At 41.2% G+C, this 14,716-nt stretch overlaps 1 protein-coding gene across 1 annotated transcript in view; it reads right to left on the bottom strand.

The window, feature by feature from the left end:
- Window positions 1–14,716, bottom strand: part of CREB3L2 (cAMP responsive element binding protein 3 like 2) — a 114,914-nt gene that overhangs the window by 43,905 nt on the left and 56,293 nt on the right. The window contains exon 2 of the mRNA XM_041002509.1: window positions 7,174–7,390. Within this exon, the coding sequence (XP_040858443.1) occupies window positions 7,174–7,390 (217 nt within the window). The remainder of the gene's footprint in view (window positions 1–7,173; window positions 7,391–14,716) is intronic.

The raw sequence follows: 14,716 nt of genomic DNA, 5'->3' as shown, positions 1-14,716 counted from the left end.
TATTTCCTTCTAACCACCAAAATAATGCCATGTTACCTGGCTCAGGCTCTCCCATCAGGCACTGATCAAACCCTGGATCACGGACTTCCTCTGGGCTGCCCCATTCACCTCGTGTGACGTCACAACTTCTGTTCACCTTGAGCTCTCTCTTTTCATTCCCACCTGTGAAAACTGCTTCATGAATTAGGGGTTTCCATACTATGAGAGCCTACCCAACCGTCACTTTCAGGGAGATTCATTAGAAGGAAAGTTACCATGTATGATCCTGGACCACTCTCAGCAGGCCTGGGACAGCCATGGAAGTGGCTCCTTACTCCACCTTAAATAAAAGTACCTTGACTGGCACATGCTAAAACATGGAATTATACAGTTTCTGTGCTAGCACATTTTATATTAAGGTCTATAGATAACGATATGTTTTTATGCTTGTTCTTACAATGATCTTGGAGGACAGGAGTCATGTCTACTTCTCCCTGAACAGTCCTGCTCTAGCACCAAGAAACTGATGCTTCAGGAAGAACATTGAAATTAGATAACAAAGACAGTGCGTATCTGGGATCCCAATTTAATCACAAAGGAACATGACAGAAATCTAGTAACACATAGAGATGGCCTCTATGGGCGAGGCGTGATTTGAATATTCAAATAGAAGTTTCTATTCCTCAACCTTAATATCATCTACAGCGGCAGATGTACGGTGCAGGAGATAGGATATCATTTGGGACACCAGCATTCCCTATAGGAACAATGGGGTTCCTGGCTGCACCCCTAATTCCTATTTACGCTGATGTATATCCTGGGGCTAGTGATGATGACTCATGCAGTTGGGTGCCTGCCACCCATGCAGGAGACCTGGACTGAGTTCACTGCTGTAGGCTCCAACCGCTCCGACCCCAGCTCTGGCCTTTGCTGGCATTTGGGGCCTGAACCAGTGACCGGATGTGTTCTCTCTCTCACTTTCTCACATCTATATCTCTAATAGAACTAACAATATTTAAATATCAAAGACATTTTACTGGAATACTTCTATTTATTTATTTGAAAGGTAGAGCAACGGAGAGGGAGACAGAGATAGACACAGATATTTTGCATCTGTTGGTTCACTCTCCTTAGGGCCGTAACAGCCAGGTCCGGGCCACACTGGAGCCAGGAATTTGGAAATCCATCTGAGTCGTTCTCCTTGCAGCATGTGCCCAAACACAAGGGTCATCATCCACTATCTTCCAATTGGCATTAGGAGGAAGTTGGATGGGAAGTAGATTTCCTATTATAACATATTGGCATGGCAAGTGGCAGTTTAACTTACTGCACCACAATGCTAGTTCCTGCACTTTATCTCTTTTAACTTCCTTAATTTTTTTTTTTTTTGTTTCTTCAAAAAAAAATTTCTTTTTTTGGTAGAGTAGAAACTTATGTACAGCATCTGACAGACCACCTTCGCCCAGGGGAGAAATGAATGAGGGATGTCTTTCTGGTGGCTGAGCAGGGTGAGTCCTCATCCCTAGTATTGGTTCCTGTGGTTACCAGACCACATGTAGTTCTTCAGCCCTCATGTTGCCAAGAACCCTGCCATCAAAGTCAGCCCCGAAACAGATGGCTCCTATGTAACACTACACCAGTATTTCTTAACCTTCTCTTCTGAGACTCTAAAAAAAGTTATAAATGCTCTCATCAGAATAAAACCCAAATTTAGACAACCACAACTTTATATAGAATTTCTGGAGTTACAGTCCATCTGAGGTTCATGAAAAGACTCCAGGATAATAACAGCTTCACTTGTCCTATACAATTGCCTTGGGATTCAGATAACCAGGAGGAAGGAGAAAGGCAAGAGGAAGGGGGAAGAAGAGGGGAAGAGGAATGGCTAGGATGGGAAAGACAAGGCGACAACGAGAAAAATCTGATATACTAGGAGAAAGCTTCTGATAACTGCCGTCACTTTTTCCAGATTTAGCAGAAATTACAATAGAATTGTATTCAATTTAAGCAAAATTGGACAAGGAGAGCTGAGGCATTGGCTTTCCCTAGTGTCATGAAATACACACCTGCCACCATTACTAGACATGGGGCCCCTTTTTCCCTTAGGCTGTTATCACAATGCAACAGAGAAAGTATTAGGTTGAAGGCAAACAGGTATCTTTAAGTGCAGCATATTTATATGTTGCCTAAAGAACAAACATCCTTCTGGTTATCTCCTGTGACAGCACTGCACCTCAGATTGAACATAGACTGATTACACTCCTCTACACACACACACTCAAGACAGGGGTGCAAACTGAATACAAGAAGTGGGTTCTTAAACATTTGCCCACCTACAAAACTCAGAAAAATAACTATTAGCTAATAATGAGTAGGTTCTCCATTCTTGCATTGCCTAACTTTGATTTTACACATCTCAAATGATTACTACCTTTTCTACTTACGTAAGTATTTTCACGGGTATAGCAAGGTGTTTTTCCTTTTTTTAAATGTCTTTTTAATTGAAATGTATATAAAGTGGACAAATTTCACAAATAGCGCTGTATAGATTTAGGAGATGACTGACACTTCACACTCGACGCTCACTCCTGTCCACATTTCCCACCCCCCACCCGCCTTTCTTCTTTCTTTTTTTCTTCCTAGTCTTTGCAATTGTATACTCCCATTTCATACCACAATCACAGGTTTACCCTTCACGATGCAAAGATATCGACACAGAGAAAGTAGAAAACAACCATAATGAAAAAGAACAGAAAGCCTTCCTATTTGATTACTGTGTGCAGGCTTTGTTTATTCTCTAGGAAAGTGACTTTTCCTCAAAGAAAATATTGATTCTTCAACACAGAAGGACTGTGAGTCGAAAGTCCTCTGTAGAATGTATGTGACCCTGTTCTTGGGCAAGCACCAGTCCAGCCTTCGTGACTTTGGGTCTATGCACAGAACAGCGTGCCGGTTGGAGGAACTGAATCCTGTGTGCTTTGATCTGATGAGAAAGATCTACTGATCATTTTTACCACACTAAGTTGAAGGCAGAGGTGATACCCATGAGTTCCTTCATGCTGCATTTACATTGATTAGAACTAAAAAACAAAAATCAATGAATTGTGTTAATGTGAAAGAAGAGAAATCCTTATTCACAACCATTTTATGACGGATCTGTTTAAGAATTGGTGTCAAGTGTCTACTACAACCGTCTTCACTGTATTAACTTCATGCCCCGTTCTAAGACAACTGAAATTCAGTCTGATTTGTACAGCATTTTCTACATTATTCGGTGTGCTCTCTCTTCTCTTCAGAATTCTACAGCTTAGTTTCCTTCTGGGATATTGCTCAACTTCTGACAGGTTAAAGTATTTAGGTACATGACGTTTTTCCTAGACTATGAGCTACTTATAGGTAGGATCCAAGTTTTACTATTGTGTCTCCCAAGCAGCTAGGGCAGTGCCTAAATACAGCAGTCAACAGAAATATGTAGAATCAGCGGGGAAAGTAAGTTTTTTCTAGTGTGTTTAGACTACTTCCAACCTGTGTAGCCAAGAAAACCAGGCTGCTGGGCGGCTGACATCTCCACAGATGTGAGCTGTCTGAATAAACATGGGCTGCCCTAACACTCTTGTTCCACATGTGCAGCCAGACTTCTGCATTCGCTCTTTTTCCTAGAAGCCTCTCAACAGCCATACACATTAGTTCTTTCCCTCCTCTTATCTTTAAACGTCACTTTCAAGGTAAGGTCTTCCCTAAATACCCTAATAAGCTATCCCAGCAAATTTCTATCACTTTATCTTATTTATTTTTCTGTGTATTACTGATTGCCATCTATTAGGGTAAGTACTTGACAAACAGCTAAGGAAAGTAATTTTTAAGTGAATCATAAGGCATTTATAAAATATCTTCTTCTATTGGGCCTTATTTTTAATTCTGTACGACTGCCAGAAGCCAAGAAATACTTCTCCCATCAGTCCAGTGTGTCTGCACAGAGATGCCCCAAGGCAAGCAATGTTGATGAGAGAGCAGAGCAGGTGCCTCCATGATGCTATTAGTAAAGGTCATGGAAAAGTTCAGGTTTCTGTAGCTTCTTCCTTAACAACTTTTAATCAATTTATTCAGTGAGATAAATGTTTATCAAGCATCATGAAAGTACCAAGCACAATAATTGCTGACAGAAACCCAGAAGAGCACTTGCCATCATTTGGCTAAAAATACAGAAGGAGGAAATTTGGCATGGTAGCCTAGCAGCCAAAGTCCTTGCGTTGCACACACCGGGATCCCACATGGGGAGTGGATCTAATCCCAGCAGCCCTGCTTCCCATCCAGCTCCCTGCTTGTGGTTTAGGGAAGAGATCTAGGACAGCCCGAAGCCTTGGGACCCTGCACTTATGTGGGAGATGTCAAAAAGACTTCTGGCTCCTGGCTTTGGATTGGCTCAGCTCCAACTGTTGTGGCCGCTTGTGGAGTGAGTCAGTGGACAGAATATCTTCCTCTCTGTCTCTCCTCCTCTCTGTATATCTGACTTTCTAATAATAATAATAATAAAACTTTAAAAATTACAGAAGGAAGGAGGTAGATAAATAAGTGGGTGATTGAAATGCATGGGCTGCTGTGGTTATCTCTACATAAATGCCAAGAAAAGAGAGTGAAAACACTCTCTTTTATATAATGGAACAACCTCTAGATAGGCAAGCCAGACGTTGAGTTATGTTGAGGTTTAAGAGGTAAGAGTTGAGGAATGGAGGTGGGTAGAAGGTATGGAGAAGGCACTGAGCTCTCCGGTAGAGGTAAGAGGGCAAGAAGGGGCAGAAAAGTCAGTGTTAGTGTCATCCATATAAGAAATGCCAAGATATAGGAAGAGGAGAGACCATATTAGCCCACACAGACCCTCAAACCCAAATTAATGAGTCAGCTGCATTCTAGGCAACAATGGGGAACTTCCAGAGATTTTAAGAGGATTAGTAAAAGTAAATAGTTAATTATCTTCTTGAAACATTTTATATTTGCATCTTATAAAAATTTTGGTATATTGACTTCATAAGTATATGATCTGCTATCTAAAGAAACTTTCCATATCATTGATTCCATAAAATAGCTCTTTCTAGTTTATAATCCTTCCAGGGCAGGGATGCTGAATACCCAGCCTGCTGGCTGTATAAGGACCACAAAATCAGTTGGTCTGCCAAGGCAACCATTGGTGAATAATCTTTATTTGATAATTTTATACTACCTGTGAATGATGTTATAAATATCCAAATAGTCCTTGGCAAAAAAAAAAAGTTCCCCACCCTTGCAGAGACTTGTAATTTAAGGCAAATTCACCAAATCTGACTTATAACCAACGAATAAAATTAAATAAACTAATAGATTGAGCAACAAAGCACTCATTATTGCATTCACTGAATAACCAAATATTCACATCCTCTTACAGCTTTCTCAGTAATGGCGATTGCAACAAAAGCTGAAAACAATATCCTTATTATCAGTCAGGCCCTAGCCTCAACATTGAAATATATCATCATACTTAATCATCACAACAGGACATGAAATAGATATTGTTATCTTAGTTTTCCACCCCTAGAAACTGTATCTTAGAGAAGTATTCAATTTACTCACAGCTAGTGAGTGGCAAAGTAAAATTTTAAACAAGATCTGACTACAAAACTTATAACTTCAGCATGTGCTCAACACAATTATACAGTCGTACACATTTCCAATTTCACCGGAAGAAAAGTTCTGAGAGCAACGTAGCAATGTGCAATGTTTTTCTTTGTTTCCTCCAATACTTGTTACATGAACTCAAGAACTGCTCAGTGAGTGAATGACAGGCAGCACTAAAAAGCATTGATAACATGGGATGAAGGAAATCAGACAGGGAAGAAAGCCACTTCAGAGACATCACTGTGTGAAGAGGCATGGTGTCAGCTTCCAAGACAGCCCATAGCAATCCTGACCTGGTATTCACATCCCTGTATACTCCCCAACCGTCCTGAACCAGACCTGCCCTAATGTGACCAAAAATAAAAACAAACAAAAAACCCCCAAACCTTCCAGGGCTAGATCAGAAAAGGTACTACAGTGGATCCAGTGGCGAAATCACCTGCCACGCTACAGAGACAATCAGCTCAGAGCAGAGCAACCAATGACCATCACCGATTTGCCAGCTTGGCAAGTGAAACATCTTTGAAAACACCCCCTCTCATCTTGGACGATCTTGCACACAGATTTCATTTCAACTTCATTAGAGTTCCTGAACCATAAAACACAGAGGCAACTCGCTCCTGAAGCGCTGGTCCACAGAAATCATTAAAGATAACGATTATCATTATTTCAACCCACTAATTTTTAGAGAGACTTGTTAGCCAACAACAGGTAAATAATACCAAGTGGCACTGGGAATGCCTTTCACAAAAGAAGTAGGCTTGAAATTCTGTATCCATGGAATTACAGAAATATTAAAAATAAATAAGTGAAAAGAATTTGGGGGAAATATTAGGAGTATTCAGTCATAACAGAGACTGTCTGCATCTGAACCAAGGTCACTCCTGAAAGCAGTCTGGGTAAGAAAGGGAAGGCTAAACAGGAGAGAGAGAAAATAAAGAAGTAGGAAATGTAATAATAATAATTAAAAAAAGAAGCAAAGCAAAGAGGGAAGTAAAGAAGGATGAAAGAGGAGAACAAGGATAAGGGGGAAGAGAGGATCAAAAGAGTGGATGAAGACAATAGAAGGAGGAAGGGGCAGGGAATGGGGACTGGAAGAAGATACTGATTTGCTGAGATGCAATGTGGTAGATGTTGTTCTAAGCTCTTTCAACACACTCATTTTACCCTTCGAACAATTTTTATTTTCTCAAATTATTTTAGTTTTATTTCTTTATCTCCTTCCTGGGAGGCTCTGTCTAGCCATTCTTCTGATCCGAGATTGAGAAAGTTGCCACAGCACTGTAAAGAAAGCATGATAGACTGAAAACAGAGAGAACAGCTTTTGAAACTTACATGGAGTATAAAAATACCTGGCCATTATTCCTTTATGGAAACAAAATACGATTGAATTAGATAGGCAGATATGTTTTGGGCAATTTGGAAGATGGACTATATGACAAGTAAAGGTCTACAGGATAAAGGTCAGAATGTCTTTTAACATGTTTAAGGCCAGCAAGATTAGACTTTGGATAAATTCCTGGTGTTTCCCCGACCCGAGCATACCATCATTGAAGTTGTCACTGTTGGTCACATGGGTGAACGGTGACTGGGCCCGAGGCTCCTCACTCAGGGAGTAGCTGTGTTCGGCCTGGATGAGAGGCGCCGGGGATGTCGGTGACGGTTCCACCTCCATCGACACGCTCTTCTCTGAGAGGAAAGGGTCATTTAGGAGCTGGCCCAAGACGTTCTGGGAAAATTCATCCAGAAGTTCTGAGAAGTGCTACAAAGAAACAAAGGAGGGAGAGTTCAGTTTCTCCTGTCCATGATCTGATATTTAAACCCACACATACTGGAAGATCATGACATCATCCACTGATACGTATGAAGACACTTAATTATCTACAATGTTCAGCTATCTAGCACTGTCTAGCCAACCACCCCAGAGTTTGGTAGTTTTGAAACTGATACCACACGTGGGTTTTTTTTTTGTTTTTTTTTTGGTTAGTGTCTTATTCTTTGATGAATGGATTCATAGATACTGCAAGTAAGGGTAAAAAGCAACGTTTAAAATAGATAGCTTATAACATGTAATGACTGTTGGTTTATTCTAGAACATTTTGCTCTTAGAGAGTTTAGCTTTTTTTAAAAAAGATTTATTTATTTTTATTGGAAAGGCAGATATACAGAGAGGAGAGACAGAGAGGAAGATCTTCCATCTGATGGTTCACTCCCCAAGTAGCCACAACAGCTGGAGCTGAGCCAGTCTGAAGCCAGGAGTCAAGAGCACTTCTGGGTCTCCCACACGGCTGCAGGGTCCCAAGGCTTTGGGCTGTCCTCAACTGCTTTCCCAGGCCAGAAGCAGGGAGCTGATGGGAAGTGGAGCTGCCGGGATTAGAACCCACGCCCATATGGGATCCTGGTACGTGCAAGGCGAGGACTTTAACCACTGTGCTATCGTGCTGGGTCCCTCTTAGCTTTTTAAAACAAAATAAGACAGTATTGTTAAAGCAGCTATCCACATGCCCCTTCCTCTTTCTCAAAGTTAACCCCTAACCGCAAACTTGTATTTATCTTTCATCTCCAAGTCTTCATTCTCTTACTACACCCTTTTGTTTCAACACATACATTGGTACTAAACATATACATGTCTTAAATTCTAAATCATAATACATCTTTCTGAAGTGTCTTTTTTCCAGAAGTACTTTTTTGATTTGCCCATCTTTGTATGCGTAGCTTTCTTTCATCCATTGAAACTTCTGGGTATGTGCCACTATATTTCACCATTTTGCCTTAACAACAAAGATCTTTTTAAATGCAATATAATAATATAAATAAATCATAATAATATATCTTTGCCCATGAATGTATACAAAGGACAGATTGGCGTCACTTCCTGCTGCCCATCTTTAGAGATTCTGACTTAGTAAATCAAAGGTTTCTATATTCAAATTAAAGCTATCGCCACCACTGAGAAAGTTATACTAACATCCATTTTTCAACCATTGAAAGTTCACAAAACTTCTAGAAATTCAGAACCACCCAAAATTTGAGCTAGGCATTAGGGATGACAAATGAGTCAGAAAAAGTTCAGGTCTTCTCTGAGCTTGCAGTAAGCCAGTGCTCCTCAAACTTCCATGTCTGTATGAATTATCTGCAGATCTTAAGACATGGATTCTGATTCCACGTCTAAGTGGGGCTCACTATCCTTCATTTATTTCTAAGATATTTATTTGAAAGGCAGAGCTGAGAAAGAATCTCCCACTCATTGGTTCACTCCACAGTTGGCTGAAACAGCCAAGCCTGAACCAGCAGGAGCCAGGAGCTTCATTTGGGTTTCCCTACAGGTGCAGCATCCCAGATACCTGGGCCATCAGCTGCTTCTTTCCGACGAGCATTACCAGGAAGATGGATTGGAAGCAAAGCAGATAGGACATGAAACAGCACCCATATGAGATACCAGTGTCACAGGCAGTAGCTTAGTCCACTAGCCATTATGCCTGCACCAAGATTCTGAATTTCTCAATAGTTCTCAATCAACATTGCTTGTCTATGGCTCAGACTCTGAGAAGGAAGGAGCAGAACAGCAGCAAGACTGATTGGAACCAGACTTCCTGGTTATACAACCACCTCTGGTTTCCTGAGTAGCTCCCTGGAGGCACAAATACTGGTTTCCTGATGGCTAATATTCTGCAAATATTCATTTGGATTCACATCAAGACCAACATTCTGATAACAGAAAGAAATAAGTAACATAATGTAAAATACAAAAGCAAGAGTTGAACTCATAGTCCTTGCATGTTCAAGCCATAGTTCTCTGTCCCCACAATGTCAAGGTCAACTCTGGCTGGTGAAGCAGTGTGGTCCTGTTGCACCTGCAGACTTCTATTCCACCCTGAGGCAAGGCAAAGCCTGCCCAGGTTAGCCGTTCTGCTGATACGCTGCGTTCTTTCTCCTGAGCTGCACTAATGAATATGTTCATGAACAGCCCCTGGACAACCAATAATAAACTTTCTCTAACTCTGCTAACCTTCCCTGAGCTCCCCCTATTTTGGATGATGTGGTAATTATCATGGTACCAAATAATTTGGCTCTAATGACAGGTAGGCCTACTGCTTTATCATAAACTATCTCTTCTCCCTTCTCCAGTTTTAAAAAGAAAAGTGTCTTCAGAAGTGAGGATCAGCTGTATCTAACCATCCACACACACCTAGGAACTTGGAAAAGTGGAAACACTGAACAGGTTCAAGAGACATACTAGTAATTGAAAAGATTCACACCATCAGTGGACCAGATGCTGTGACTGAGCCCAGAAGTTTAGTTCCACCTGGATTTCCTTGACTACTTAGCAGACTGAACAAACATCCCATTGCTGATACAGACTGAACCAAAATTAGCTCATCAGTAAGGGCCAGAGTCAGTTAAAAACAGTCATTGTAATCCTGGAGGCCAACCACCAGAGAAAGGAGGAAACAAGCCCCAAAAACAGAGACTTTCAGATCTTGCAAACACTTTAGGAAATTACTCAAGCATCGCTGGTTTAATTCTTTCTGAGGCAGTGGTATAATCCATTTTAATCTTCTGCTTAATATATATTTTTATAGATTCATCCATGTTTATTTCAGAGGCAGATTTACAGAGAGATGGGGGAGACAGAGAGGAAAGAGAGAGAGTTCGTTTCCATCTACTGATTCACTCCTCATATAGCTGCAACAATCAGAGCTAAGCTGATCTGAAGCCAGCAGCCAGGCACTTCCTCCAAGTTCACATGGGAGTGCAGGAAGGATCTGAGCCATCCTCTACTGCTCTCTCAGGCCATAGGAGGGGAGCCGGATTAAAAAGGGAGCAGCCAAGACTCAAACTAGCACCTATACAAGGATACCAATGCTGCAAGTGGAGGACTAGCTTATTAAACCACCATGCCAGCCCCTTGCCCATTTTATTACATAAAATATATAAATTATATAGATTATATGTATATTACATAATTACAAAATTACAAAAATTATTCTAATCAAATTTTATGGGTCTAAAAGTACTTTTTTTTCCACAGGTCTTTCCTCATTCAATGCTCACAATGATCCCATAAGATTGAATTTAAATCCATTACACAAGCTCTCCATCCCATACTGAAAAATCTTGAATTCAAGATCCTCTTATGTCAAATGGACTGCATTTTTTCAACAGTGTTTCTCCTAGGAAAGAGATCATGATTCAGCTCGATGGGACAAGTTCTGAGAAATACCAAAACGTGATGTTGAGTATCTCCCAGGATGATGTTGGCTGGAATAGGTGCTGAACTCAACTGATGGACCAAGCATTTGTACATTACATTTTTAGAAAAAAGAGCTGGGTGATTGCCTAAAAGGAAGACATGACCCCATATTTGGATGCAAACACTGGGATTCATTAGGTACTTTTCCCAGGCTTGTATTGTTGGTAAAAGGTGGATCTGAGACCTCACACCAAGTCCAGCTGACCCCAAATCCCACGGACGACATAACTCAACATGTTGTGTCTCTGGAGTCAACTTCCAAGTTGGATCAACACAGGCCTCACAATCCCTTCTCCAGAAACACAGTCTTTTGTATTAAAAGTGCAGAAGCTTACTGGGATTTGTTAGATGGAGAAGCCCCTGGCATCACTTTCGGTGGTAATAACGGTGGAGATTTTACTGAGTTTTAATGCATGTTTCTGTTCCAGGGCTTCAAGTCACATCACAGAGTCTGTGTTCAAAGCAATCCCTTTACAGGGCTAACTCTCTGATGTGTAATATGAATACTCTTCGCCTAACTCAGTGAAAACACTTCCTTTAAGAACCTGTGTGAAGGTCTTATCTCCCCATTAAGCAAAGACTCTGTATTTAATATCCTGTCTCCTCTTAATCTTACATAGTCATTTTATTCCAATTTCATTTGAGCAGCAACACAGCTTTGGAACCAGGCAACCCTTTACAAGCCTTAACTTTGCAAGATACTTAACTTTCTTCAAATGAGATTAAATTAAATGATGCATGCAATGCAACTCATGCCTAACTGGTACAGCAGTCATTTTAAAAATGCTTTTACAAGCTAAAATAATTTTAAAAATAAGATGTTTTCCTTTTCTACCTGCACACTGGCTTTCCAGACTGTGATTCCTAGAATGTTCTTTCATTTTCCACTTTAATCATCTGGAAAATAAGACAAAACAAATCTACTTCTTTTATAAAGTCATGCTGAACAGTCAGCTTAAACTGATCTTTGACCTCCCTACACAGCTGCAGAGTTGCAAGTAAGCAGGAGAGGACCTCAACACGTTTGTTTAAAAAATAAAAAGGTATTTCAAGAGAAGCTTAGGAGTGGGTGGAGCATGTGTTCGGCCTATCAGTGAAGACAAGAGTTAGGCTTCCCTAACTCCATATCAGACTGCTCGACAGTAACAGTCAGCTCTGTTCTTAGTTCAGCTTCCTGCTAATGTGCACTCCGGAAGGTAGCAGAGACAGTTCAAGTAGTTGGGCCCCTGCTACCCACCTGGGATTGCAGGCATTTGGGAAGTGCATCAGTGGATGAGAGTGCTCATGTACCCTTTCTCCATCACTCCCTGCCTGTCAAATAATTTTTTAAAAAGTTCATGTTGATTAAAATTTTTATAAATACATAGTTTCTTCACAGTATATTTCCATGAACTTTTTGGAGACTTCTCATATATCTTAAGATAATTTTTACTATCTTTGATGTTCGTTTCATTGGCAACTTAACTAATTTATCAGTTGGTCTTATAATCTAGGACCCAGATGAAAACCTTTTTACCTGTTCCCCTTATGTCTCACTCAGATAAGTACACCCGATCATATGCACTCAATAGCTATCTTGTTTGGGTCTATTATCGTTGTAAACACTTTAGTAAACAGTAAATAAATCCGAATTAGAGCCTAGAGCTCCTAACAACTATAAGTAAGTGCCAAGGAACATTTAGAATGCATAACCAAATTTACAAATGAGTTAAATTAGGAAAACTGCTAAGTTTTTAGGTCACTGGCAAACTGTCAAGGTGCCTTGAAAGGGAGGGGTGGTTTAAGATCTGGGCAATTTCTTGCAGGTAACTGTCCCTGGATCTGGGGTGATGGAGGTGAAGAAGGGGGAATAATGCAATGAGGGCCAAGAATGGAGAACATGGAAATGAATGCCTTTTGCTTTAGTTCAAATACCCTAATACATTGAGCTACTAAAGGTGGCTTCTCACGGGACGTGGCTCCGAGCTTCACTCATCAAACAAATACAGTGAGCAGCAATTCCAAGATGAGTGAAAGTAGACTTACACAGACAGGGTTCTGCCAAGATGAGAATTCTATCCAAGCCTCCCCAGCGAGTGGCAGGCAGCCAAGCACTTGGCCCACCAGCTGCTGTCTTCCCAAGAGCATGAGCAGGAAGCTGGATTAGAAGCAGGATAGCCAGGATCCAATTAGCACTCAGATATGGGATACAGGTGTTCCATACTAGGGAGCCTAACTGTTGTGCCACCATACCCTCAGTGCACTTACAAGTCCCTCTTTGTGCACACACTAATGGAAGAATGTGAACTGGACAGGGTAAGGATGTGCTTTCTAAACTTGGCACTGTCCCTCTACCTCATGTAGACAGACAACTTCCTTACCTGTAAAACTGGTGTGTGGGTAGAGGAATGGCTGAGTGGACTTCAGACTGGATCAATACTTTACCTATTGTTGATGATGCATGGGCTCTTAGGAAAGTCGAATGAAGACTCTGGACTATTCTTCCTGAGACACACCCAGAGTAACACACAGACATAGCGCATGGTTTCAGGAGGCTCACCTACAACTGCACTTGATCTATATGGGACAGAGGGAACTTCCATAGGTTCTGGATTTGATCCTGCCAGAAGAGATAGTAGTAATCACACAAGGATAGTTACAGGCCATAGCTAATGATCTACTAGGTGATTACATTGTAATGCTCTAAAGTGTGGCAAGCAATGTGAAGATGGGAAATATCTTCTTTTTGCTTCCTGGGTTTCTTTAATAGATTTGCCCTTGTGACTCCTGTCCTGGGCAATGAGGAAGATGGGCTGGTGGAAGCAGCAGGTGATAAAATTGAGGAAGCAGGACCAGAGAGCTGACAATCAGAATCCAAAGCCCAGGACCCGACTGAAAAACATAAGTGCCCTTGCTGCCAGCCTCTGGGTGAAAAGATCACTGCCGGGCAGGCAGGCAAGATGGCTTGGTACTAACAAATCAGGACTGGGAGTCTTGTTGCAAGCACAGAAAGCCTCAGAGATGGAGCCACAGGGGTAGGGAACATAGTGGGGCATACCGACAACCACAGAAGAAATAACGTGAAGGCCATGCCTTAAATTCCCTTTGGAAGCCAAAGCCTCCCTCCAACAAAACACACAATTGTGTACTGCTCAGGAGGGGACAAGGTGCCCTTGGATGGAGGGTGCTCACCAGGCTGCCCTCGGCTCTGCCCCGGCGTGGAGAGAAGGAGCCTCTCCCAGGCATCCCAGACCTTAATGGTTCTAACCATAGGGCCCGCAATGACCACACAGAAGAAGCCAAATGCCCACCAGATGGACAAAAAGGCAACTTGTTGAAGTCATAAGCAAAACATGGCTCACAGACCAACCCTCTTATAGTGAAATTTCAAGGGTACCCAATTCATTTCTGGGACTAAAATCTGGGTACATTATAATTTTTCTAAATAAAAACTGGGGCTAAGCACTTGGAACTCTATTGCATACAAATTTTGGAGCTTTCAGAGGTTGTTTTGTATTGGGAGGTGGGAGTTTTGTTTTGGTAAAGTGATACTGAGATTTCAAAGTCAATGATAAAAATTGGTTTTTAGAATCTTGTTATGCAAAAAAATATATATATGGAATATATATTGGCCTGTATTGCCCACATGTGTTTTTCTGTGTATATTAAAGAAGCTTATGAATGTTTTAATTAAATTAGAAATGCATGGGGGAATGCTATTTAAAAGAACTCTACTATAACTTACAAATCCATAGGTAGGGCATGCTCTACTTTTTATAAAAAGACATCCTGCGGGAGGAAGGATGAATTGGCAGAGTATGGAAGACTGTTGGGTAATGAACTTGGGATGGTGCA

This window comes from Ochotona curzoniae, unplaced genomic scaffold (assembly GCF_017591425.1).
Source record: "Ochotona curzoniae isolate NIBS_2020 unplaced genomic scaffold, NIBS_Ocur_1.0 scaffold_2476, whole genome shotgun sequence".
NCBI classification, from domain to species: Eukaryota; Metazoa; Chordata; class Mammalia; order Lagomorpha; family Ochotonidae; genus Ochotona; species Ochotona curzoniae.
This window is presented reverse-complemented; position numbering and strand designations above follow the sequence as displayed.